The sequence below is a fragment of the Phyllobates terribilis genome, unplaced genomic scaffold (genome assembly GCF_046119375.1).
Source record: "Phyllobates terribilis strain yellow unplaced genomic scaffold, ASM4611937v1 Scaffold_49__1_contigs__length_9717188, whole genome shotgun sequence".
In the NCBI taxonomy this organism is placed as follows: domain Eukaryota; kingdom Metazoa; phylum Chordata; class Amphibia; order Anura; family Dendrobatidae; genus Phyllobates; species Phyllobates terribilis.
Genome location: NW_027362809.1, coordinates 8,271,423 through 8,299,072, shown reverse-complemented (window position 1 = coordinate 8,299,072; position 27,650 = coordinate 8,271,423). Strand labels below are relative to the sequence as shown.

Sequence of the window (27,650 nt, the reverse complement as noted above, 5' to 3'; positions counted from 1 at the left end):
CAGGGGCTCTCCAAACGCAACATGGCGTCCACTAATTATTCAAGCAAACTTTACAATCAAAAAGTCAAATGGCGTTCCTTCCCTTCCGAACCCTGCCGTGTGCCCAAGCAGTGGTTTTCTCCCACATATGGGGTATCTTCTTACTCTGCAGAAATTGCACAACAAACTGCATGGTGCAATTTCTCCTGTTACCCTTATGAAAATGCAAAATTGGGGGCTGAAAAACATTTTTGTGGGAAAAATGTGAAAATTTTATTTTTACGGCTAAATGTTATAAACTTCTGTGAAGCACCTGGGGGTTCAAGGTGCTCACCACACATCTAGATAAGTTCCCTAAGGGGTCTAGTTTCCAAAATGGTGTCACTTGTGGGGGGTTTCCACTGTTTAGGCACATCGGGCTCTCCAAACGCAACATGGCATCCACTAATTATTCAAGCAAATTTTACATTCAAAAAGTCAAATGACGCTCCTTCCCTTCCGAGCCCTGCTGTGTGCCCAAACAGTGTTTTTTCCCCACATATGGGGTATCTGTGTGCTCAGGGGAAATTGCACAACAAATTTTGGGGTCCATTTTTCCTGTTACCCCTGCAAAAATAAAAAAAAATGGGTCTAAAGTAACATTTTTGTGAAAAAAGTAAAATGTTAATTCCACATTCCAAAAAATCCTGTGAAACACCTGAAGGGTTAATAAAGTTCTTGAATGTGGTTTTGAGCACCTTGAGCGATGCAGTTTTTAGAATGGTGTCACTTTTGGGTATTTTCTGTCATAAAGGCCCCTCAAAGTCACTTCAAATGTGAGGTGGTCCCTAAAAAAATGGTTTTGCAAATTTTGTTGGAAAAATGAGAAATTGCTGGTCAACTTTTAACCCTTATAGCTCCCTAATAAGAAAAAATTTGGTTCCAAATTTGTGCTGATGTAAAGTAGACATGTGGGAAATGTTATTTATTAACTTTTTTGTGTGACATACAGCACAGACCAAAAGTTTGGACACACCTTCTCATTTAATGATTTTTCTGTATTTTCTTGACTTTGAAAATTGTTCTTTCACACTGAAGGCATCAAAACTATGAATTAACACATGTGGAATTATATACTTAACAAAAAAGTGTGAAACAACTGAAAATATGTCTTATACTCTTGGTTCTTCAAAGTAGCCACCTTTTGCTTTGATGACTGCTTTGCACACTCTTGGCATTCTCTTGATGATCTTCAAGAGGTAGTCACCGGAAATGGTTTTCACTTCACAGGTGTGCCCTGTCAGGTTTAATAAGTGGGATTTCTTGCCTTATAAATGGGGTTGGGACCATCAGTTGTGTTGTGCAGAAGAACTGGTGGATACACAGCTGATAGTCCTACTGAATAGACTGTTAGCTTTTTTCTTGCCATAATACAAATTCTAAGTAAAGAAAAACAAGTGACCATCATTACTTTAAGAATTGAAGGTCAGTCAGTCCGAAAAATTGGGCAAACTTTGAAAGTGTCCCCAAGTGCAGTTGCAAAAACCATCAAGCGTTACAAAGAAACTGGCTCACATGAGGACCGCCCCAGGAAAGGAAAACCAAGAGTCACCTCTGCTTCTGAGGATAAGTTTATCCGAGTCACCCGCCTCAGAAATCGCAGGTTAACAACAGCTCAGATTAGAGACCAGGTCAATGCCACACAGAGTTCTAGCAGCAGACACATCTCTACAACAACTGTTAAGAGGAGACTTTGTGCAGCAGGCCTTCATGGTAAAATAGATTCTAGGAAACCACTGCTAATGACAGGCAACAAGCAGAAGAGACTTGTTTGGGCTAAAGAACACAAGGAATGGACATTAGACCAGTGGAAATCTGTGCTTTGGTCTGATGAGTCCAAATTTGAGATCTTTGGTTCCAACCACCGTGTCTTTGTGTGACGCAGAAAAGGTGAACGGATGGACTCTACATGCCTGGTTCCCACCGTGAAGCATGGAGGAGGAGGTGTGATGGTGTGGGGGTTCTTTGCTGGTGACACTGTTGGGGATTTATTTAAAATTGAAGGCATACTGAACCAGCATGGCTACCACAGCATCTTGCAGCGACATGCTATTCCATCCAGTTTGCGTTTAGTTGGACCATCATTTATTTTTCAACAGGACAATGACCCCAAACACACCTCCAGGCTGTGTAAGGGCGATTTGACCAAGAAGGAGAGTGATGGGGTGCTACGCCAGATGACCTGGCCTCCACAGTCACTAGACCTGAACCCAATCGAGATGGTTTGGGGTGAGCTGGACCGCAGAGTGAAGGCAAAAGGGCCAACAAGTGCTAAGCATCTCTGGGAACTCCTTCAAGATTGTTGGAAGACCATTTCCGGTGACTACCTCTTGAAGCTCATCAAGAGAATGCCAAGAGTGTGCAAAGCAGTCATCAAAGCAAAAGGTGGCTACTTTGCAGAACCTAGAATATAAGACATATTTTCAGTTGTTTCACACTTTTTTGTTAAGTATATAATTCCACATGTGTTAATTCATAGTTTTGATGCCTTCAGTGTGAATGTACAATTTTCAAAGTCATGAAAATACAGAAAAATCTTTAAATGAGAAGGTGTGTCCAAACTTTTGTTATGTACTGTATCTCTCTGATTTAAGGGCATAAAAATTTAAATTTAAAAATTTCTAAATTTTCGCCAAATTTCAGCTTTTTTCACAAATAAATGTGTAACATACCTGGTGGCGTCCTTGCATAGTGGTCCATCTCCCACTGTGCAAGAGCGCGCACTTGATCTCCAGTCCAGAATGTCTCTCTGGCTTCCCTCCATGCTGTCTGTTTGTGTCTGTTTCTGCTGCTTAAGGGCGGCGCCCGATCACTTCCTGCTTTTTGTACCTGCTGTGGGTCACACCCCTTGTGCGTCCTCAGCCTATTGCTGTCTGTCACCTGGTATATAACCCAGCTGCTCCAATCAATCCCTGCCTGAGTATTGTGTTTCATTCAGTGTGTTCTTGCACTCTGAAGGTGCCAGGTCCCGTTCTGTGTTCTCTTGTCTGCCTATCCTGAAGGCTGTATTTCCAGGCCTGTCTGAACACGCTCCTAGCCTGTTCCTCCCGCCTTCTAGGGGCCGATTACCTAGACCCGCTCCTGTATCTTGTCTGTCCTGTCTGAACACGCTCCTAGCCTGTTCCTCCCGCCTTCTAGGGGCCGATTACCTAGACCCGCTCCTGTATCTTGTCTGTCCTGTCTGAACACGCTCCTTGCCTGTTCGTCCCGCTTCTCTGGGGGCCGTATTCCCAGACCCGCTCCTGTATTCCACTGCAGTGTCGGTCTCCTCCGTACACTCAGTTCCAGTCTGAACTCTCTCCTATCCTTTACCTGTTTTGCCTCTATGTCCGTTCCCTTCCTTTTTCTGCAGAGTCTGAACTCGTACCTAACTCCTGCTTGTTGTCTCTGTACTCCCGTTTGTGAGTTTGTGGTCCACTCGCTACTTCACTGCAAGTACCCTGTGGGTATCTGGCTCTGCCTTTCCCTTCCTGTCTGTTCCGTGTGAACAGAGCCCTGTCCCCCCTGCTCTGCCTTGCTCACCGCTCCGGCGGTTCTAGCCTGCTCTGACTCCTTTGCTCACCGCTCCGGCGGTTCTAGCCGCTCTGACTCCTTTGCTCACTGCTCCGGCAGTCTCGCTCCGCTCTGACTCCCTTGCTCACTGCTCCGGCAGTCTCGCTCCGCTCTGACTCCCTTGCTCACTGCTCCGGCAGTCTCGCTCCGCTCTGACTCCCTTGCTCACTGCTCTGGCAGTCTCGCTCCATTCTGACTCCTTTGCTCACTGCTCCGGCAGTCTCGCTCCGCTCTGACTCCTTTGCTCACTGCTCCGGCAGTCTCGCTCCGCTCTGACTCCTTTGCTCACTGCTCCGGCAGTCTCGCTCTGCTCTGACTCCTTTGCTCACTGCTCCGGCAGTCTCGCTCCGTTCTGACTCCTTTGCTCACTGCTCCGGCAGTCTCGCTCCGCTCTGACTCCTTTGCTCACTGCTCCGGCAGTCTCGCTCCGCTCTGACTCCTTTGCTCACTGCTCCGGCAGTCTCGCTCCGCTCTGACTCCTTTGCTCACTGCTCCGGCAGTCTCGCTCCGCTCTGACTCCTTTGCTCACTGCTCCGGCAGTCTCGCTCCGCTCTGACTCCTTTGCTCACTGCCCCGGCAGTCTCGCTCTGCTCTGACCTCTTGCTCACTGCTCCAGGCGGCCTTGTCCTGCTCTACTCTTGCTCACCGCTCCAGGCGGCCTCGTCCTGCCCTGCTCTCGCTCACCTCTCTGGGCGGCCTCACTCTGCTGTGTTTGTCCGCCACATCTGTGGTTCTGTTCCTGAGTCCCAGTGTGTACTGGGTCCTATCCCGCCTGTGTTCTTACCTGCTAGTGCCTCCCTGTCTGCACTCTAGCTGTGCTTGTCTGTACCCCTCTGCCTGCATTGTTCCTGAGTCCCAGTGTGTACTGGGTCCTATCCCGCCTGTGTTCCTACCTGCTAGTGCCTCCCTGTCTGCACTCTAGCTGTGCTTGCCTGTACCCCCCTGCCTGCATACCCGCCTGCCTGCATACCAGTAGTGCCTGCCTATACCCACCAGTCTGTGCGCCAGCCTAACCAGTCTGTTCCTGTATTCCCCTGTGTGGGTCAACAGCCGTGTCCGGGGTCTGTACTGGAGTAGCACCTGGTCCCTCTGCTCGGTTCCTCCTTGGTGCACTGGCGTCGTATGCCGTCGTGCGACCCTGGTCGGATCGGGTGAATACCTAGTTACGCCCCTCCAGGCATTCACTCTCCGGCACGGTCCAGTGGAATCACTCGCACACACCGCTCAGCCCGGGCGTGTGCATTACAGCATGCTCAGGCCATGGTTCCCGTTGAGCCCCACGGCCTTCGCTCTCTGAGACTTTTTCCAGTGAATACATGCATTAAAAATAAATAATTTTTTTTTCCCCTTAGCTGAGTTCCAGGCGAATTACGCACCTGTCCAGATGGATCTATCAGCTCTCGTTCCTGCGGATCCGCCACGTTACTATGGGGATCCAAGACAGAGTCGCGCATTTGTGGAGCAATGCATGCTACACTTCAAGTTCTACCCTCTATGTTTTCCCACAGATCGGGCTAAGGTGGGATTCATGATGTCTTACTTAGCGGGTGATGCCTTGAATTGGATCACCCCCCTATGGGACGCACAGGATCCTATCGTCCTGGACATAATGGCCTTCCTGGTGGCCTTTCTAATGGTCTTCGATGATCCTAACCCGGAGGCTCCTGCTGAAGCTTCACTTCCCAATATCCCGGAGCAGCCCCGATGGGTAATGTGTGTGGGTTGCGCAATAGTCCTCCAGCCCAATGAGACTACTGCCCACCCAGAATCCTCACAGGGTGACTACGCTCTCCGGAATACTTCTCCCAACCTCAAGAGGCAGTCCAGACGTGCTAGACGTAGAGGCAAGCCGTCACGCCAGGGTCTGTCCTCCCTGAGACCTCCTGACCCCAACCTTGAAGTCCCTACTGAAGCTTCATCTCCCTGTATCCCGGAGAAGCCCCAACGGGTAATGTGCGTGGGTAGTGCACCAGTTCTCCTGCCCAAAGAGACTGCTGCCCACCCAGAATCCACACCGGAGGACCCCCTGTTGCCTCCTGAATCTCCCGGGATACCACTTGATGACAATTGGAGAGAGACTTCCCTATACTCTGCACCTGATACCTCGCCCGCTTCGTCCAGTGAGTCCGACCTAGTGTTCTCCGAAGCAGAGGTTACCCCCGAGTCTCTACACCCCTCCGATCAGGCGGAGGATCTCCAGTTGTCTCCTGAACCCTTCGGGGTGCTACCTGGTAGCGAATGGACAGAGACTTTCCTATACTCGGTACCTGATACCTCGGCTGCTTCATCCAGTGAGTCCGATCTAGTGTACTCCGAAGCAGAGGTTACCCATGAGTCTCTTCACCCCTCCGACCTGGCGGAGGACCTCCAGTTGTCTCCTGAGCCCTTCGGGGTGCTACCTGGTAGCGAAAGGACAGAGACTCTCCTATACTCTGTACCTGATACCTCGCTCGCTTCGTCCAGTGAGTCCAACCTAGTGTACTCCAAAGCAGAGGTTACTCCCGAGTCTCTACACCCCTCCGACCAGGCAGAGGACCTCCAGTTGTCTCCAGAACCCTTCGGGGTGCCAACTGGTGGTGAATGGACAGAGACTTACCTATATCCTGGATCTGATACCTCGCTCGCTTCGCCTAGTGAGTCTAACCTAGTGTACTCCGAAGCAGAGGTTATTCACGAGTCTCTACACCCCTCTGACCAGGCGGAGGACCTCCAGTTGTCTCCAGAACCCTTCGGGGTGCCACCTGGTGGTGAATGGACAGAGACGTTCCTATACTCGGTACCCGATACCTCGCCTGCCTCATCCAGTGAGTCCGACCTAGTGTACTGTGAAGCAGATGTTTTCTCCAAGCCTCTGCACCCTTCTGACCCGGCGGAGGACCTCCAGTTGTTTCCTGAATCCTCTGGGGTACCACCAGATAACAAGGAGACAGGGCCTTTTCCTCATCCTGTAACTGATAACCCGTCTATTTCTTCCTGTGAGTTTGACAAGATGTACCTCGAAGCAGAGATTACCCCCAAGTCTCTGCTCCCCTCCAACCCGGTGGAGAACTTCCAGTTGTCTCCTGTACCCTCTGGGGTGCCACCTGAAAATATGTGGAGAGAGACTTCCTTGTGTGCTGTTCCTGGTACTCCATCCGTTTTGTCTGTTGCTGAGGATGGCTGGATGGGAGGTAGCATCCTAGCTACCCAGAGGAGACCAGTTTTTCCGGTGGACAGTGGAAGTGATCTCCTTGAAGTGAAGGATTGGCCCTCGAATTCCCTGCGGAACATTCTGGCAGGCCTGAAGAAGAGGGGGCGTAAGGTGGGGGGGTACTGTAACATACCTGGTGGCGTCCTTGCATAGTGGTCCATCTCCCACTGTGCAAGAGCGCGCACTTGATCTCCAGTCCAGAATGTCTCTCTGGCTTCCCTCCATGCTGTCTGTTTGTGTCTGTTTCTGCTGCTTAAGGGTGGCGCCCGATCACTTCCTGCTTTTTGTACCTGCTGTGGGTCACACCCCTTGTGCGTCCTCAGCCTATTGCTGTCTGTCACCTGGTATATAACCCAGCTGCTCCAATCAATCCCTGCCTGAGCATTGTGTTTCATTCAGTGTGTTCTTGCACTCTGAAGGTGCCAGGTCCCGTTCTGTGTTCTCTTGTCTGCCTCTCCTGGAGGCTGTATTTCCAGGCCTGTCTGAACACGCTCCTAGCCTGTTCCTCCCGCCTTCTAGGGGCCGATTACCTAGACCCGCTCCTGTATCTTGTCTGTTCTGTCTGAACACGCTCCTTGCCTGTTCGTCCCGCTTCTCTGGGGGCCGTATTCCCAGACCCGCTCCTGTATTCCGCTGCAGTGTCGGTCTCCTCCGTACACTCAGTTCCAGTCTGAACTCTCTCCTATCCTTTACCTGTTTTGCCTCTATGTCCGTTCCCTTCCTTTTTCTGCAGAGTCTGAACTCGTACCTAACTCCTGCTTGTTGTCTCTGTACTCCCATTTGTGAGTTTGTGGTCCACTCGCTACTTCACTGCAAGTACCCTGTGGGTATCTGGCTCTGCCTTTCCCTTCCTGTCTGTTCCGTGTGAACAGAGCCCTGTCCCCCCTGCTCTGCCTTGCTCACCGCTCCGGCGGTTCTAGCCTGCTCTGACTCCTTTGCTCACCGCTCTGGCGGTTCTAGCCGCTCTGACTCCTTTGCTCACTGCTCCGGCAGTCTCTATCCGCTCTGACTCCCTTGCTCACTGCTCCGGCAGTCTCGCTCTGCTCTGACTCCCTTGCTCACTGCTCCGGCAGTCTCGCTCCGCTCGGACTCCCTTGCTCACTGCTCCGGCAGTCTCGCTCCGCTCTGACTCCTTTGCTCACTGCTCCGGCAGTCTCGCTCCGCTCTGACTCCTTTGCTCACTGCTCCGGCAGTCTCGCTCCGCTCTGACTCCTTTGCTCACTGCTCCGGCAGTCTCGCTCCGCTCTGACTCCTTTGCTCACTGCTCCGGCAGTCTCGCTCCGCTCTGACTCCTTTGCTCACTGCTCCGGCAGTCTCGCTCCGCTCTGACTCCTTTGCTCACTGCTCCGGCAGTGTCGCTCCGCTCTGACTCCGTTGCTCACTGCTCCGGCAGTCTCGCTCCGCTCTGACTCCTTTGCTCACTGCTCCGGCAGTGTCGCTCTGCTCTGACTCCGTTGCTCACTGCTCCGGCAGTCTCGCTCCGCTCTGACTCCTTTGCTCACTGCTCCGGCAGTCTCGCTCCGCTCTGACTCCTTTGCTCACTGCTCCGGCAGTCTCGCTCCGCTCTGACTCCTTTGCTCACTGCCCCGGCAGTCTCGCTCTGCTCTGACCTCTTGCTCACTGCTCCAGGCGGCCTTGTCCTGCTCTACTCTTGCTCACCGCTCCAGGCGGCCTCGTCCTGCCCTGCTCTCGCTCACCTCTCTGGGCGGCCTCACTTTGCTGTGTTTGTCCGCCACATCTGTGGTTCTGTTCCTGAGTCCCAGTGTGTACTGGGTCCTATCCCGCCTGTGTTCCTACCTGCTAGTGCCTCCCTGTCTGCACTCTAGCTGTGCTTGTCTGTACCCATCTGCCTGCATTGTTCCTGAGTCCCAGTGTGTACTGGGTCCTATCCCGCCTGTGTTCCTACCTGCTAGTGCCTCCCTGTCTGCACTCTAGCTGTGCTTGCCTGTACCCCCCTGCCTGCATACCCGCCTGCCTGCATACCAGTCGTGCCTGCCTATACCCACCAGTCTGTGCGCCAGCCTAACCAGTCTGTTCCTGTATTCCCCTGTGTGGGTCAACAGCCGTGTCCGGGGTCTGTCCTGGAGTAGCACCTGGTCCCTCTGCTCGGTTCCTCCTTGGTGCACTGGCGTCGTATGCCGTCGTGCGACCCTGGTCGGATCGGGTGAATACCTAGTTACGCCCCTCCAGGCATTCACTCTCCGGCACGGTCCAGTGGAATCACTCGCACACGCCGCTCAGCCCGGGCGTGTGCATTACAAAATGCAAGTGATATAGAAGAAATTTTACCGCAATCATGAAGTACAATATGTCACGAAAAAACTGTTTCAGAATCAGGGGAATCCTTTGAAGTGTTCCAGAGTAATTACCTCATAAAGTGACAGTGGTCAGAATTGTAAAAATTGGCCTGGTCATTAACGTGCAAACCACCTTGGGTTGTAATGGGGTTAAAAGCTCCTTCATCCATCTGACCATTTTTTCCCCGCAGCACAGTTGCACCCTCCCTGTTGAGTTGCAGCCTGTCCCTATCGTAGAGCCTGTAGCCAACCGAGAACGTGGCCCAGTTCTCAATGAACCCAAACCCTTTCTTCCTGCCACTTATTTATCTCCTTAAGCTCCCGCTAACTTTCTAGTGACATTATTGGAATCTGCAGTATTTCTGAAGACACTACCTTGGAGGTCCTGTACTTCATCATCTCTCCTAATTCCTTGTAATCATTTTTAAAGGCCTTCCACCTACCTCTAACTTTGTCATTGGTACCAATGTGTACCATGACTTCTGGGTTTTCCCCAGGTCCACCCAATAATCTGTCTATCTGATTGCATGAAGATCCCCCAAATTAATTTAGCAGTTATCTTAAAGACCATAATCTTCCCACTTAACGAGATAGTGCAGACGGCACTTGACCAACCTGGAACCAAGAACTCTGCCTACCTCATACTCCCGATACCATTCCAAATCAACCTCAATTATGTCTTGAGGTCCCATCACATTTTTTTAAAAGAGAAGAATGAAAAGAATTATGATTTTCCAGGCAATAGGAAATTGCAACTTAACTGTCAGGGGATTTAAAATTGTTATAATTTGATAAGGACCTACAAATTTATGTGCAAATTTTCTAGATGTGATCTTTAAGTGCAGATATTTTGAGGACAATCATGCAAAATCCCCTACTTTAAAGATAGAAGCCTTCCTACGTCTGTGGTTAGTACAACTTTTAGCCTGGTCACTAGCTACCAAAACATCCTTTTTGATCTCCTTCCAGACCTTAAAGAAGTTGTCCACTTTTTTTATGAGTGATGCCCTAGCCATACTGCACATCTGCCTCCCATTGGATTGAATAGGAGGCGGATGTGCAGTGCCCCGCCGCTGCCACTACAGATGGACAGCCAAGCATGTAAGTAATTCCGCCAGGTGCGGGACCCTGGCCAATCATATAGGGGCAGAAATTCCACCCAGTCTTCCTGATTAGAGGAGACAAAACATTCCTAATACTGCTCTATTTCCTGGTTCATCCTTTCTGTTTGACCATTAGTCTCGAGACCGAGAGAAAAAACAGCTTGATACCCAATCTGGAGCAAAAACTAGCCAGAAATTGAACCCCTCAAACGAAAATTATGTTTTTGGGAACAAAAAGAATCTTGACTGGAATTTCGTGTTGACATTCTTAGAGCCGAGGAGATAAGTAACAGCAAAATCAAACCGGGCAAAAAATACAGGGCCCACCAAGTCTGTCTGGTGTTTAAGCACTTAGTAGCGTCAATATACAACAGGTTCTTATGATCAGTCAAGACAGTCACCTTATATGGACCGCATGTAAGGTGACTCAAATGGACCTCAAATTGACATTTCTCCAGTTTAGCAAATAAATGGTTGTCATGTGGAACCTGGAGAAACTGTCTGACATGCTCACAATGCTCCTCCAGAATATGTGAATAAATCAATGTCATCTGGGTAAATCACCACAAATCTACCCACGTGACCAAAAAAAATTCTGAAATTTTAAGACTGAAGGTGCATTGGTTAACCCAAATATCATCACCAAATTTTCAAAATGGCACAAGCGTAATGAATGCAGTCTTCCATTTGTCACCCTGACGTACGCATATAAGGTTATATGCCCCTCTCAAGTTTGGAAAACCATTTAGCTCCAGATAATTGCTTAAACAGGTCCGGTATAAGGGGCAAAGGATAGGGATTGTGAGTCGTGATTTTATTAATCTCTCTAAAATCCAAGTACGGATGCAACTCTCCATCCTTTTTTTAACAAGAAAAACCCCCACGGTGAGGTGGAAAGCTGTATATGAACCTTAGGGCAGCGACACACTGCCATATAACTCGTGCGAGGATCGCATCGCACTGAATGGACTGGCTGGCACCTCTCCTGACCTGAACTTGACCGCATGATGGATTTCTATGCAGCTGTCAGGTCAGGAGAGGTGTCGGCTAGTACGAGGTTTATGATGTGATCCTCGCAGGAGAAATACGGCCGTCTGTCTCTGCCCTTAGCCGGACTCTTCTGAATATAGTCTATCAAGGCCACCCACCCTGGAAGGGGTTAAACATGTGAGATTTCGGCCTTTTAGCTCCTGGTATGTGTAGCATCGGCGTCTCTGCCCCTTGCTAGGCAGAGACGCCGTCCCTCTCACCTCCCCGCTCCTGGCGCGGCGTCCTCCAGCGCTTCTCTCACCGCTGCTGCCGGCGCGTGCTCCTTCCCCGGCAGTGTGCTTATGGCGCGCGCGCGCTCCCCCTCTCTTAAAGGGACCGCGCGCGCCGTCCTAAGGAGTCCCCGACCAATTGCCGGAGGACCTCTAATATACAGTCATGGCCAAAAGTATTGAGAATGACACCACAATTATATTTTCACATGATCTGCTGGCCTCTGGTTTTTATTAGTGTTTTTCTGATGTTTATATCACATACAGAAATATAATTGCAATCATATTATGAGTACCAATAGGTTATATTGACAGTTAGAATGAGTTAATGCAGCAAGTCAATATTTGCAGTGTTGCCTCTTCTTCTTCAAGACCTCTGTAATTCTCCCTGGCATGCTCTCAATCAACTTTTGGACCAAATCCTGACTGATAGCAGTCCATTCTTGCATAATCAATGCTTGCATTTTGCCAGAATTTGTTGGTTTTTGTTTGTCCACCCGTCTCTTGATGATTGACCACAAGTTCTCAATCGGATTAAGATCTGGGGAGTTTCCAGGCCATGGACCCAAAATCTCTATGTTTTGTTCCATGAGCCATTTAGTTATCACCTTTGCTTTATGGCAAGGTGCTCCATCATGCTGGAAAAGGCATTGTTGGGAGCCAAACTGCTCTTGGACGGTTGGGAGAAGTTGCTCTTGGAGGACATTCTGGTACCATTCTTTATTCATGGCTGTGTTTTTAGGCAAGACTGTGAGTGAGCCAATTCCCTTGGCTGAGAAGCAACCCCACACATGAATGGTTTCAGGATGCTTTACAGTTGGCATGAGACAAGACTGGTGGTAGCGCTCACCTCTTTTTCTCCGAATAAGCTGTTTTCCAGATGTCCCAAACAATCGAAAAGGGGATTCATCAGAGAAAATGACTTTGCCCCAGTCCTCAGCAGTCCACTCCCTGTACCTTTTGCAGAATATCAGTCGGTCCCTGATGTTTTTTCTGGAGAGAAGTGGCTTCTTTGCTGCCCTCCTTGAAACCAGCCCTTGCTCAAAGAGTCTCCGCCTCACAGTGCGTGCAGAAGCACTCACACCAGCCTGCTGCCATTCCTGAGCAAGCTCGGCACTGCTGGTAGTCCGATCCCGCAGCTGAAACAGTTTTAAGATACGGTCCTGGCGCTTGCTGGTCTTTCTTGGGCGCCCTGGAGCCTTTTTGACAACAATGGAAGCTCTCTACTTGAAGTCCTTGATGATGCGATAGATTGTTGACTGAGGTGCAATCTTTGTAGCTGCGATACTGTTAGGCCATTTTTGTGCAGTGCAATGATGGCTGCACGTGTTTCTTTAGAGATAACCATGGTTATCTGAAGAGAAACGATGATACCAAGAACCAGCCTCCTTTTAAAGTGTCCAGTGATGTCATTCTTACTTAATCATGACTGATTGATCGCCAGCCCTGTCCTCATCAACACCCACACCTGTGTTAATGGATCAATCACTAAAACGATGTTAGCTGCTCCTTTTAAGGCAGGACTGCAATGATGTTGAAATGTGTTTTGGGGGTTAAAGTTCATTTTCTGGGCAAATATTGACTTTGCAAGTACAGTAATTGCTGTTAAGCTCATCACTCTTTGACATTCAGGAGTATATGCAAATTGCCATTACAAAAAATGAAGCAGTAAACTTTGGAAAAATTACTGTTTGTCTCATTCTCAATACTTTTGGCCATGACTGTATAAGGCACCTCCTCCAAAATGGAGATGCCCGAGCAAAGTTTTTGCACTGTGTCTGATCTCTGCTTCAGCCCTCAGGTCCCGCTGCTAGCCTGACTCCTCGTCCTGCCTGCCAGCCTGTTATCTGCCCGTTACCTGCCGAGCCTGCCAGCCTGCTCACCTGGAGCGCTCACCTGTTACCCGCCTGTTACCTGCTGTGCCCGTCAGACCGCTCACCTGGGAGCATCCGCCTGTTACCTGCTGTGTCCATCAGTCCACTCACCTGGGAGTGCCCACCAGTTACCTGCCAGTAACCTGCCTCGTCTGTCTGCCCGCTCACCTGGGAGCACCCGCCTGTTACCTGTTGTGTCCGTCAGCCCGCTCACCTGGGAGCGCCCACCAGTTACCTGCCAGTAACCTGCCTCGTCTGTCTGCCCGCTCACCTGGGAGCACCCGTCTGTTACCTGCTGTGTCCGTCAGCCCGCTCACCTGGGATCGCCCACCAGTTACCTGCCAGTAACCTGCCTCATCTTTCTGCCCGCTCACCTGGGGGCACCCGCCTGTTTCCTGCCAGCCTGCCTGGAGACCCTGCTGTCACTTGCTGTGACCACCTTCCTGGTAAACCTAAAGACTGCTACTTGCCCTGCTCTCACGAACTGTGACCACCTATCAGCTACCAGAGACTTCCGCCTGCTTGCCGTGTCCATCCGTCATACCGGTCAGTCCCAGCCACCTGACCCGTGGGAGCCACCTCCTCTCTTACAAGGTTGTCCCCAGAGTAGCACCTGGTCCCTCTGCCCGGATCCTCCCTGGTCACGGAGTCGTTAGCCGCCGTCTGACCAGGGTCGGTTCGGGTTGATACTTAGTCACGCCCCTCTGGGTCCCTCCTTGCACCTCGGCACAGAGATTCCACCCACCGGACCCGTAACAGTTTGCTCGAGCCATTGAACCCGGTGGCACCCAAGCTCCCTCGCTCTCTGACCTATACCATGAAGTCTCCCATCAGAGATCCCAGCAGGAGTCCATTCTGAACCACCTGCGGAATGTCAACTCCCGCCTGGACACACTGACTGCTCCACCAGCAACCACCGCTAGTCGCACGACTTGCACCCCGGCAGCGCCGCTGCCCACCAATCCTGTGGCATCTTGCCACGGACCCCGGCTTTCTGCACCTCTTCGTTTCGGAGGCGACCCCGCTCAAGCTCGGGGCTTCATAAACCAGTGCACCCTGCACTTTGAACTCTTGGCGAATCAGTTTTTCTCTGACCGGGCCAAAGTGGCATTCATCATGTCCCATCTCACTGGGGAGGCACTGGCATGGCTTAACCCCCTGTGGGAGAGAGAGGACCCCCTGGTATCCGACCTGTCGTCTTTCCTCACTGCTTTCCGGAGAGTGTTCGATGAACCAGGACGTAAGACCTCATCTGCCTCCTCTCTGCTACGTCTTCGCCAAGGGAGTCTCACCGTGGGCCAATATGCCATACGGTTCCGCACCCTCGCTTCTGAGCTTGCCTGGGATAACGAGGCCCTGGTGTCCGTCTTCTGGGAGGGCCTTTCCAGTCAGATTAAAGATGAGCTCGCCGGTCTGGACATTCCTACCACCCTGGATGACCTGGTGTCGCTGGCTACCCGGATTGACATCCGGTTTCAAGAACGCACCAAAGAGACCACCCGTGAGAGGTTTCCCCGCCTTATTCCTACTTTCCAGAGACCGGTCTCCTCTTCTGTCACTCCCCGGGCGCACTCACCCGAGCCCATGCAGATCGACCAGACCAAGATGGTCAAATCTCGCCAAGAGTCACGCCGAGCCGAGGGGAGCTGTTTCTATTGTGGCAGTAAGGAGCACCTGCCCGGAGAGGCCGGGAAACTCCAGTGTCTAGGACCGCTCGGAGAGGTCGCCCTAGACAAAAGTAAGTCCTCTCCAACCCTGACTTTGTCTGTCTCTATCTCCGTCACTTTGAACTCGCCCACCTGGATTCTGGATCCGCTGGAAACCTCATCTCCCAGTCCCTGGTTGAGAAATACCGTATTCCCACCAAGTCTCTGGCTGAACCATTGTCAGTCGCCTCCGTGGATGGAAGACTCCTTCCGGTGACCATCCTGCTTGTCACGGAACCCATAACCCTGCAGGTGGGAATGCTGCACTCTGAGGTAATCTCCTTCCATGTGCTGCCCAGACTCTCTCACTCCCTATTGCTAGGCCTACATTGGCTCCAGACACATGAACCCGTGTTGAACTGGCATTCCAGTGAAGTACTCCCGTGGGGGCCGGCCTGCTATAAGACCTGCCTGGTTCCGGTTCGTCCACCACCTACCCCAGCTAATTTACCCGGTCTTCCGGCTCCTTACAGGCCCTATGCTGACGTCTTCGGTAAAAAGGAAGCAGAGACATTGCCACCTCATAGGCCATATGATTGCCCGATTGACCTGGTACCTGGCGCCACTCCACCACGTGGGCGTATTTATCCGTTGTCTGCGGCTGAAACCCGGGCCATGTCTGAGTACATAGAGGAGAATCTGGCTAGGGGATTCATCCGGAAGTCTACTTCCCCGGCTGGAGCCGGATTCTTCTTTGTCAAAAAAAAGGATGGCTCGCTACGCCCCTGTATTGACTATAGAGGACTCAATCAGATCACGGTTAAAAATAAATACCCCCTTCCGCTCATCTCCGAGTTATTTGATTGCCTTAAAGGCGCCAGGATCTTTTCCAAGCTGGATCTACGTGGAGCGTATAACCTGGTCCGTATCCGTCAAGGAGACGAGTGGAAAATGGCATTTAATACCCGGGACGGACACTATGAGTACCGTGTGATGCCCTTCGGCCTCTGCAATGCTCCCGCCGTCTTCCAAGAACTGGTCAACGACATCTTCCGTGACCTTCTTTACTCCTGCGTGGTGGTATACCTGGACGACATCTTGGTCTTCTCTCCGGATCTTCCCACACACCGGAGGGATGTTCGTCAGGTCCTGCTTAGGCTCAGGCAGAACCACCTCTATGCTAAATACGAGAAGTGCCTTTTTGAGCAGACCTCTCTTCCATTCCTGGGCTATGTTATCTCCCAGACAGGCTTGCGAATGGATCCCGAGAAGCTCTCTGCTGTCCTAAAGTGGCCCCGTCCGGAGGGGTTGAAGGCGATACAGAGATTCCTGGGCTTCGCTAATTACTATCGTCTCTTCATTCCACACTTCTCGTCTTGGACTGCTCCCATATCTGCGCTCACCCGTAAGGGGGCTAATCCCAAGGTATGGCCACCCGAAGCTGAGGAGGCCTTCCTTTCCCTGAAGCAAGCCTTCTCCTCTGCCCCTGTGCTGCACCGTCCGGACTGCAACAAACAGTTCTACCTGGAGGTTGATGCTTCCTCCTCTGGAGCCGGAGCGGTGCTCACCCAAAAGTCTTCATCCGGGAGAATGGTAACCTGTGGCTTTTTCTCCAAAATCTTCTCCTCCTCTGAGCACAATTACTCCATAGGAGACCGAGAACTGCTGGCCGTCAAATTGGCGCTGGAGGAGTGGGGCTATCTGCTTGAAGGGGCTCTATACCCGGTGATCATCTACACGGATCACAAAAATCTGGCATATCTCCAAAATGCCCAGAGACTTAATCCACGTCAGGCCCGGTGGTCTTTGTTTTTTGCCCGCTTCGATGTCATCCTTCATTTCCGCCCGGCGGACAAGAATGTCAAAGCTGATGCCTTGTCTCGATCCTTCCTGTCTTTCGACCAAGAGGAGGAGCCTATGCACATTATCGACCCCTCCAAGGTGATGAATGTGGCCCCCTTGGATTTGACTCGTCTTCCACCCGGCAAGATGTTCGTGGCAGTTCCTGACCGTGAGAAGGTTCTTCGCTGGGGTCATTCTTCTAAACTAGCTGGCCATGCCGGCCAAAAGAAGACCTTTCTGCTCATTTCCCGGCATTACTGGTGGTCTACCCTGCGTAAGGATGTGGTAGACTTCGTCTCTGCTTGTTCATCTTGTGGCCGCAACACAGTTCCCAGACACTTACCAGCCGGTCATGTCCTGCGGCTTCCCATACCTGTTGCCCCGTGGCAACACATCGCTATGGACTTCATTACCGATCTCCCTGTTTCTGCCGGGTGTACTGTCATTTGGGTGGTCGCGGACCGCTTTTCTAAAATGGCCCACTTCATTCCCCTGCCTGGTCTCCCGTCTGCACCTGAGCTGGCTAAGGACTTTTGTCCGCCATATCTTCCGTCTCCATGCCTACCCCTCCACATCGTGTCGGATCGAGGGGTTCAGTTCACCTCACGCTTCTGGAAAGCCACATGTAAACTGCTGGACGTCACCCTAGATTTCTCCTCCGCTTACCACCCTCAGTCCAATGGTCAAGTGGAGCGGATCAATCAGATCCTTACCAGCTACCTCCGGCACTTTGTTAATGTCCACCATTCTGATTGGGTGGAACTCCTTCCTTGGGCCGAATTCTCTTATAATAACCACGAGAGTGAATCCTCTTCCAAGTCCCAGTTCTTTATTGTCTATGGCCAGCACCCCCGGATTCCATTTCCAGTCTCCGCTTCTGTGGACAACCCTGCCGCGGAGTCTCTTGTCAGCGAGTTTTCTACCATTTGGGAGAGTACTAGGTCCGCACTTCTTCAGTCCTCCGAGCGGATGAAGAGACATGCTGATTAGAGACGTCTGGATCCGCCTCAATTCCGTCCGAGAGACAAGGTTTGGCTCTCCTCCAAACATGTGCGGCTCAAGATACCCTCCTACAAGTTAGGTCCTCGCTTCATCGGCCCTTTCGAAATCCTCAGGCAAATTAATCCAGTGGCCTACAAATTAAACTCCTGGCCACCTTACGGATTCCCAACTCCTTCCACGTATCTCTCCTCAAACCCATTGTCTTTAACTCTTTTTCCAACAATCCAGGTACTCCCCCTGCTCTGGTTTCCGCTGAAGACGTCTTTGAGGTAGAGAGTATTCTGGCCACCAAGAGGGTAAGAGGAAAGACCTTTTTTCTGGTAGATTGGAAGGGGTTTGGTCCTGAGGAGAGAACTTGGGAACCCAGGGAGAACATCAACGCCCCGCTTCTCCTTGAAAAATTTCTTTCTGGCCAAAAAAAGAGGGGGCCTAAAGGGGGGGTACTGTAGCATCGGCGTCTCTGCCCCTTGCTAGGCAGAGACGCCGTCCCTCTCACCTCCCTGCTCCTGGCACGGCGTCCTCCAGCGCTTCTCTCCCCGCTGCTGCCGGCGTGCGCTCCTTCCTGGGCAGAGTGCTTAGGGGGCGCGCGCGCGATCCCCCTCTCTTAAATGGACCGCGCACGCCGTCCTAAGGAGTCCCCGTCCAATTGCCGGAGGACCTCCCATACATAAGGCACCTCCTCCAAAATGGAGGTACCCTAGCAAAGTTTTTGCACTGTGTCTGATCTCTGCTTCAGCCCTCAGGTCCCACTGCTAGCCTGACTCCTCGTCCTGCCTGCCAGCCTGTTATCTGCCCGTTACCTGCCGAGCCTGCCAGCCTGCTCACCTGGAGCGCTCACCTGTTACCCGCCTGTTACCTGGTGTGCCCGTCAGACCGCTCACCTGGGAGCATCCGCCTGTTACCTGCTGTGTCCGCTCACCTAGGGGCGCCCACCAGTTACCTGCCAGTAACCTGCCTCGTCTGTCTGCCCGCTCACCTGGGAGCACCAGCCTGTTACCTGCTGTGTCCGTCAGCCCGCTCACCTGGGAGCGCCCACCAGTTACCTGCCAGTAACCTGCCTCGTCTGTCTGCCCACTCACCTGGGAGCACCCGCCTGTTACCTGCTGTGTCCGTCAGCCCGCTCACCTGGGAGCGCCCACCAGTTATCTGCCAGTAACCTGCCTTGTCTTTCTGCCCGCTCACCTGGGGGCACCCGCCAGCCTGCCTGGAGACCCTGCTGTCACTTGCTGTGACCACCTTCCTGGTAAACCTAAAGACTGCTACTTGCCCTGCTCTCACGAACTGTGACCACCTGTCAGCTACCAGAGACTTCCGCCTGCTTGCCGTGTCCATCCGTCATACCGGTCAGTCCCAGCCACCTGACCCGTGGGAGCCACCTGCTCTCTTACAAGGTCGTCCCCAGAGTAGCACCTGGTCCCTCTGCCCGGATCCTCCCTGGTCACGGAGTCGTTAGCCGCCATCTGACCAGGGTCGGTTCGGGTTGATACTTAGTCACGCCCCTCTGGGTCCCTCCTTGCACCTCGGCACAGAGGTTCCACCCACCGGACCCGTAACAGTATGAAGTGGATAGCACAATCATATGCCGCCATATAGTAGACGTCCGGTAACTGGTGATAATCTCCTAATGTGTCGTCTATTTGTCTCCAAGCAGGAAAATCCCACGTTACATTCCTCACATAAAACTGTAGAAAAGGCGGCGCGGGGTACTTGTGCCAATAGTGAGGGGCAAATAATGCCGGAAATGTCACTGACTGCGGAGACGTCTCCATGTAGCGTCTTCACTCCGGATATCACTGTACAGGAGCCACACAGTTCACACTGTGCATCCACTGAGGCCCCTGATCATGTGACCCCTGACTCCTCCCCTCCTGTGACCTCATCACAGGTCCTGTGCACAGAACAGCCATATATGTGGTGGCGGCTCTGCAGGTGGAGGTATGTGGAGATCCCCCATTACTGGGCACAGGGGGCATTAACCCCTTCAGCACGGAGGCTCTTTTGGGGTCTCTGTGTGGTGTGAACAGTGAGGTAACAGCTGTGGACAGAATGCAGCTTAGCTGGTTCCCGTCCACATTAGATCCATTCAGACGACTGCAGGATGAAGGACAGAAGCCCAGAGAAGTCCTCACACAACGCCATTATTCCTCTCCTAGTTCCAGCACAGTAATGTAGATACTAGTGATGACATTCGGGGGATTTGCAGGAATATGTGGCAGATACTTGCTGGATCTTCTGCTTTCTGGACCGGCTCCACTTGTAAGTCTTATTAACCATTTCATCCCAGAGTCTGTTTCACCTTCTTTACGGGTCACTTTTTTTCAATTCTGACCAGTGTGTGAAGAATTAAAGCAAAGGGAAAAAATTAAAATGTTACTTTACCCCCAAAATTAGCATTTTCAAAAGGGTAACAGGAGAAAGTGCATGATACAATTTGTTGTGCAATTTTTCCTGAGTAAGCCGATATCCCATATGTGGTAGGGAAACTACTGTTTGGGTGTACGGCAGGGCTCGGAAGGGAAGGAGTCCACTTGACTTTTTGTATGCAAAAATGGCTGGAATCGAGAGCATACCCCATGTCGGGTTTCCAGAGCCCCTGATGTGCCTAATTAGTGGCAACCCCCCACAAGGGACCCCATTTTTGAAGCTAGACCGCTCAAGGAATTTATCTAGATTTGAGGTGAGCACCTGGAACACACAGGTGCTTCACATAATGTTATAATAAGCCGAAGAAGAACAACTCCCATACAACAAACTATAGTTAAATATATGTTATTGAACATATATTAAAAAGACAACAATTAAAAACAAAACCAGAATTAAAAAAGGGAAATCTACTGCAAATGAACAAGTAACAGGTAAAAAAGTTATAAAAATATTTAAAATAAATATATAGATCCATATGGACAAATATCTAATAAACACTAACTATATGATTACTTCATACATATAAATAAAAAGAGCATAGTGCATGTATGAGAACCAAATAGGAGTACCACATATCTGTTAGTAGTGTCAATTAATTTTTTAATGTCTCCCCCTAGTGGGACCATATGGAATCTTATGAAAACTCCAGAAATAAAGATATTTGGTCTCATTCAAAATCCACTATGGCTAGTTGCTAAGGTTATGCTATACAAATACAAAATTATTATTACCTGGAGCACCTACCTGAAACTGCCGTGCCCACCAGCCAGCCTACCTGGAGCACCAGCCTGTAAGCTGCCGTGCCCGCCAGTCTACCTACCTGGAGCACCTGCCTTTTACCTATCATGCCCGCCTGCTTGCCTACCCGGAGCATCCGCCTGGCTATCTGCCGAACCAGCCTGCTTATCCACCCGGACCATCCGTCAGCCTTCCTGCTGTGCTCTTCCGCTGTATCGGTCAGTTCCTGCCATCTGACCCGTGGGAGTCACCTGCTCTCACACAAGGTCGGTCCCAGAGTGGCAACTGGTCCACCTGCCCAGTCCCTCCCTGGTTCACAGAGTCGACTAAGCCGCCGTGTGACCTTGGTCAGGCCGAGTAGGCACTTAGTCACGCCCCTCTGGTCCCTCCTTGCACCGAAGCACTGAGGTTCCACCACCCGGACCCGTAACAGTTTGCACAGGCCATGGAACCCGGTGACCCCCAGGCTCCTTCACTCTCTGACCTGTACCAGGAGGTCTCATGTCAGAAATCCCAACAGGAGACTACCCTGTCCTATCTGCGGACTGTCAACTCCGGTCTGGACACGCTGTCCACCTCGTCTGTGTCCGTCTCTAGCCGAGCGGCACCTGCTCCGGCAACACCTCAACCTACTGGCACTATGGCACCCGGCTCTGGACCTTGGCTCTCTGCGCCTCCACGTTTTGGTAGTGACCCCGTCTTATGTCGGGGCTTCTTAAATCAGTGCACGCTGCACTTTGAACTCCTGGCACATCAGTTCCCCTCCGACCGGGCCAAGGTGGCGTTCATCATGTCTTACCTCACCGGGGAGGCGTTGGCATGGCTAAACCCTCTGTGGGAAAGAGGTGATCCCCTGGTGTCTGATCTTCTGGCTTTCGGAATGTCTTCGATAAGCCCGGACAAAAATCTTCTACTGCCTCCTCACTTCTCCGTCTCCGCCAAGGGAGTCTCGCCGTGGGCCAGTATGCCATACATTTCCGAACCCTCGCATCTGAGCTTGCCTGGAACAACGAGGCCCTGGTGTCCACCTTTTGGGAGGGCCTTTCCGGACGGATCAAGGATGAGCTAGCCGGTCGTGACATCCCTTCCACCCTGGACGACCTGGTGTCATTAGCTACCCGGATTGACATCCGTTTTCTGGAACGTGCTAAGGAGACTACCCGAGAGAGAAGATTTCCTCTTCTCGCTCCTGTATTCCAAAAGCCAGCCTCGCAACCAGCAATTCCCCGGGCATGTTCACCTGAGCCCATGCAAATTGACTAAACCAAGATGGTCAAGTCTTGCCAGGAGACGCGCCGAGCCAAGGGGAGTTGCTTCTACAGTGGCAGTAAAGAGCATCTGATCCATTCCTGCCCGGTGAGGCCGGGAAACTCCAGTGTCTAGGACCGCTCAGAGAGGTCGTCCTAGGCAAGAGTAAATGCTCTCCGTCCTTGACTCTGTGTGTTTCTATTTCCAGTGGTGAGACCCGCTTCTTTGAGATTGCCCATCTGGATTCTGGAGCCGCTGGGAATCTCATTCAACAGGCTGTTGTGGAGCAGTATCAGATTTCTACTGTACGTCTGGCTGAACCATTGGCGGTTGCCTCCGTGGATGGGAGGCTTCTTCCGAAGACCATCTTGCTCGTCACAGAGCCTGTAACCCTTCAGGTGGGAATGCTGCACTCAGAGAAGATCTCCTTTCATGTGCTGTCCGGTCTCTCTCATCCCCTCATGCTTGGTCTACCCTGGTTACAAAGACATGAGCCCGTCCTGAATTGGAGATCTGGTGAAGTGCTCCGTTGGGGTCAGGAATGCCATGAGTCCTGTCTGGTTCCGGTTCGTCCAGCTCGACCCCCGTCTACTCCAGCTAATCTACCTGGTCTGCCGGCACCCTACTGGTCCTATGCGGATGTCTTTAACAAAAAGGAAGCCGAGACCCTACCACCTCATAGGCCGTATGATTGCCCCATTGAACTGGTTCCTGGTGCTTCTCCTCCCCGAGGGCGTATCTACCCCTTGTCGCCGGCTGAGACCCGGGCCATGTCTGAGTACATAGAGGAGAATCTTGCTAGGGGATTTATCCAGAAATCCACCTCTCCGGCTGGAGCAGGATTCTTCTTCATCAAGAAGAAAGGCGGCTCCCTACGTCCCTGTATCGAGGGGTCTTAACCAAATTACCATCAAAAATAAGTACCCCCTGCCTCTCATCTCAGAGCTGTAAGACCGCCTTAAAGGCTCGAAGATCTTCACCAAGCTCAATCTTCATGGGGCGTACAATTTGGTCCGGATCCAGGGAGACAAGTGGAAGACGGCATTCAACACTCGGGACAGTCACTACGAATACCACGTGATGCCCTTTGGTCTCTGTAATGCTCCAGCCGTCTTCCAGGAGCTGGTTAACGACATCTTCCGTGATATTCTGTTTTCTTGTGTGGTGGTGTACCTGGACGATATCTTGGTATTCTCTCCGGATCTGCCCTTACACCGGAGGGATGTTCGTCAGGTTCTGATTAGGCTCCGGCAGAATCGCCTATACGCTAAATTCGAGAAATGCCTCTTTGAGCAGACCTCTCTACCGTTCCTGGGCTATATTATCTCCGAGACTGGTCTGCGGATGGATCCCGAGAAGGTCTCTGCCGTCTTAAAGTGGCCCCGACCGGATGGGTTGAAGGCGATTCAGCGATTCCTGGGCTTCGCAAATTATTACCGCCTCTTCATTCCTCATTTCTCCTCCTGGACTGCTCCCTTCTCCGCGCTCACCCATAAGGAGCAAATCCTAGGGAATGGGGGCGTAAAGGGGCGGTACTGTAGCATCGGCGTCTCTGCCTCCTGCCGGGAAGAGACGCCGTTCCCCTCACCGCCGCGGTCCAGGTCCGGCGTCCTCCCGCCCCCCTGCTGCTGTGGCGTGCAGCTTCCCGGGCACTGTGCTTAGGGGCCGCGCGCACCATCCTATAGAGTTCCCGGCCAATGGCCGGAGGACTTCCCCTATATAAGGCACCTCCTCCAAAATGGAGGTGCCTGTGCAAGGTTGTTGTTCCGTGTGCTTCACTTGCTCCAGCCCTCAGGTCCCGCTGCCTGTTAGTCCTGCATGCCTGTCTGGCAGTCCAGCCTGCCAGCCATGTCTAACAGTTCTGTCCACCAGCCAGCCTACCTGGAGCACCTGCCTGTAACCTGCCGTGCCCACCAGCCAACCTACCGGGAGCACCCGTCTGGCTCTCTGCCGAACCAGCCAGCTTATCCACCCGGACCACCCGTCAGCCTTGCTGCCGTGCTGATAGCTATATATTTTTTTCTTCTCTGCTGATGTAGCTGTATTACAGCTTGTTTTTTGTGTGACAAGATGATGTCTTTTGTGATACCATTTTAATTTACATTCAACTTTTTGATGGTGTTTTATTTCACTTTTTTGGCGGTGTAATGCAGCAGCTTGCTAGCATTACTGTAAAAGGTCCAGGATGTGTTTTACCTGACCATGTACCTTCCCCTTTAACTGACTGGTCACATGACTGTGACATCACACAGGTCCTGTATGCACAGTAAAGCTCTGTACACATGACTGGGACAGCACACAGGACCTATACACACAGCTGACTGATCACATGACTGACATCAGCAAGGTCCTGTCAGTATGTTTGTGTCTGTGCACAGGATATATAAACCCTGGTGATTTGAGACAGGTGTGTTCAGTGTGAGGCGTGAGGCCTGTGCTCCGTGTGTGTGGGACACCATTTGTGAGAGGCCTAGTGAGGCCGAGAGTGAAGCCTGGCAGCCTGAAAGGCCGAGCCCGGATCCTGTGCATGGATGCCAGTGGCCTTTGAGGGAGAGCCGGCTTGTTGAGGAACCCTGAAAGGTGCAGGCTGGATGTCAAGTGTGGAAGACATACCAGTAGCCTACGAGGGGACGATGGCTAGAGACCCCTACCTGGGAATCCACAAAGCCACAGTGGTGGCAAGCGTAATGGACTGCAGCAGCTAAACCTGGCAAAGGTAATACCCTGTGCTATATGGACATTGTGATATGAACATTGCTATTTTTACCTTGCCGTAAGCTGTAACCTGGAGCAAGTGGGCCTGTGTGCCATTTGGCTCATGAACATTGTGTTAATGTGTGTCGGCGTGCCACAGAGTTGGACCCGGCGAACTGTGGCTTATGAAGTAATAAACTGCAGCATTGTGAGAAAATACGTAAAGACATTGCACGTGTGCATTGATTGACGCAGCGAAGCGAGTAACCCCAGTATGATTACTAGCGCTGCCTTACATATGGTTCGAGAGTGCGGGCAACGGCAGCCCGGTTGCTAGCGGCAACGACAACCCCGACAACCCGGTTGCTAGCGTCAACGGCACAGGATGACGAGTGTGGATAAAGCATCTTGCGGCAACTCGGCGGGGTTGCGAAGATTGACGTCGCACTCAAACCTGGTTTGCTGTGGCTCGGCGGGGCTCACAAAGTTTAAAGCATCTTGCGGCAACTCGGCGGGCTTGCGAAGATTATCGTCGCACTCAAACCTGGTTTGCGGTGAAGTTCTAGTGTAAACAGCGTACCGCGATGGCTGTGAACGGAGCAGCAAATGGGTCTGACGAGTCGGACCTCATATATGAGAAACGTCTACTGGACATGAAACTGGACATGGTGCGGGAGCTGTGGGCACCATGTGGAATGGCGGCAGTGGACCATTCTATGGACTCTCCGGGGGCGCCAGTGTTGTCCCAGAGTGCCCAGGGAGGTGGTAAGAGATGTTGTGAACTGAGTCCTAAGACTACTGCTGATTTTTTGTGTAAAAATTACCCTGCCGGTGTGGTTGTTAAAAAGGGGGTGGAGTCTAAAAAGGGGCGGATTTTCACAAGAGTGTGGAGTGTAGAAAACTGAAAATTGTTACTGGTTGTGGGTTGGTACCTCCTAAAAAAGACAATGTGACCGTTGATAACGGGGTAACTCCAGTAGAAGGGGGTGACGTCAAAGTGGGAGGTGACCTGTTAGTCCACAACACTATGGGGAGTGACACAGACCCCGTAGCTGATTGTGACACTATGAAAGTAAAAAGTAAGTCCAGTCAGGAGGGGCTAGACGAGGGGAGAGAGTCCCCCTCTCGTCGTCGACGGCGCAAGGGCCACAAAAAGGTTGCTCCGATAGTACTCCCTGAAAATGAAAATAAAGAGAATGTAGTACTGTGTGCCTATGCTTCAAGTGAGGATCCTCCTTTAGAGGTAGAAGAGGAGATGACGTTGCCAGTAGCAACCTCCGGTACGGTACTGAGACTGACGGGTCAGGATCCGACAGCCCTGAAAGGGGAGGCGGCCAGTCATGACCAAGAGCTGGAGCCTATCAGGCCGCAGTGTCAGATTGACGTGTAGCAGTTATGTGGAAACCTGGGGAACGTGTCCTCAGACCAGCTGAACCTGGAGTCTGAGCAGCAGAAAATATACCAGGTTATGAGGAACTGGCAGCGAGACATGGAGGGAAGCAACGCGGAAATTAACCATTGGAAGGAAATGTTCTACGGAATTAAGGAGGACCGCCGCAAAATCAAGGAGGAGGTTTTTCAATTACAGATTGACAAAGCGGTGTGTGAAGATGAGTTATGCGAGGTGAAAGATCGCTTCTCCCTGGTACAGTTAGAGCTGTCTGCCCTCAAAGAGGCACTGCAGCATGAAGTTGCTGGGCGTGAACAAAACCTAGAACGATTGCGTGAACAGTTCAACCAGGAGCTGTGTGACTCCAAGAAGGAGTGTGATGAAAAGTTCGGTATGGAACTACAACAACTTAAGAGAGATTATGAGGATCTCCTCAAGGTAAAAGAAAAACTAGAGGAGGATAAGGCGGGTGCAGAGCAAGTGCGCCAAGTGGGTGAGACCACTCTGCAAGAGACCCATGAGGAGAATGATTATCTCTGTGGAAAGACCCTAGGTCTGGAAGCTCAGGTGAAGGAGCTACAGATGTCCTGTGAAACTCTCCAGAGGGCGGAGACGTGCCTTAAAGAAACAGTCAGCAAGATGGAAGCTGAGCAGAAAAAGATGGAGGAGTCCATCGAAGAAGCCACAGACCAGGGCCAGGAGTTGGCCGCTGGTGAGGGGAGGTGTGAAGTAGATACCTCCTCGAGTGATGCGAGCTTGGATGATTCGGTGGAAGTAAGAGCCGAGATCAGGGAGCTCAAGGAATTGCTTCAGGCCCATTTGAGGCAAGAGAGGTCTGAGAGAACTCTACTGTTAAAAGAGCAGTTGAAGCAGGAAGAGCTTCAGAGATGGGCCGCTGAGAGGCGAGTGACGGAACTAGAGGAAGAGGTTTCCGGGCTCATAAGTCGCCTGACAAAGTATCACTCGGTGAGCGAGGCCTCCTTGGAGAAGGAAAAGGGCAAACACGTTGTACTCACTCCCTTGTACCATGAGAAGGTGGACCTGAGGAGAGCTAAGAGCAGAGTAACAGAAGATAAATATGAAGTGGAAGTGGTCAAGACGAAAATTCGTGAATTTGTAGCTGTGAGTCAGCTCAGGGTAAGCATACAGGGGGAAGAAGCTGAAAGTCAGTTGTCCCTGAACCCTGAGCTGGTTGATCGTCTGGAAACCACTGGTGAGACCGAAACGTCTTGGTACAAATGCCTCGTAGATATACCCGAGGATTTGAGAGAAGAATGCACCCGTGAGTCTGTGCATGAAGAGTTTAAGAAGGCTGTGGGAGCCTGTAAGGTGTACTTGACCTCCGAAGCTAAACAGCTGGTGGTTCTGTCCAT

At 51.7% G+C, this 27,650-nt stretch overlaps 1 protein-coding gene and 1 pseudogene across 1 annotated transcript in view; both read left to right on the top strand.

The window, feature by feature from the left end:
- The window catches only part of LOC141191651 (uncharacterized), a 147,852-nt pseudogene that overhangs the window by 93,473 nt on the left and 26,729 nt on the right, over positions 1-27,650 (top strand).
- LOC141191649 (uncharacterized) overlaps positions 19,662-27,650 on the top strand; it is a 30,976-nt gene continuing 22,987 nt past the window's right edge. Inside the window, exon 1 of the mRNA XM_073661590.1 lies at positions 19,662-20,039. Coding sequence (XP_073517691.1) covers positions 19,965-20,039 — 75 coding nt within the window. The 5' untranslated portion in view covers positions 19,662-19,964. The remainder of the gene's footprint in view (positions 20,040-27,650) is intronic.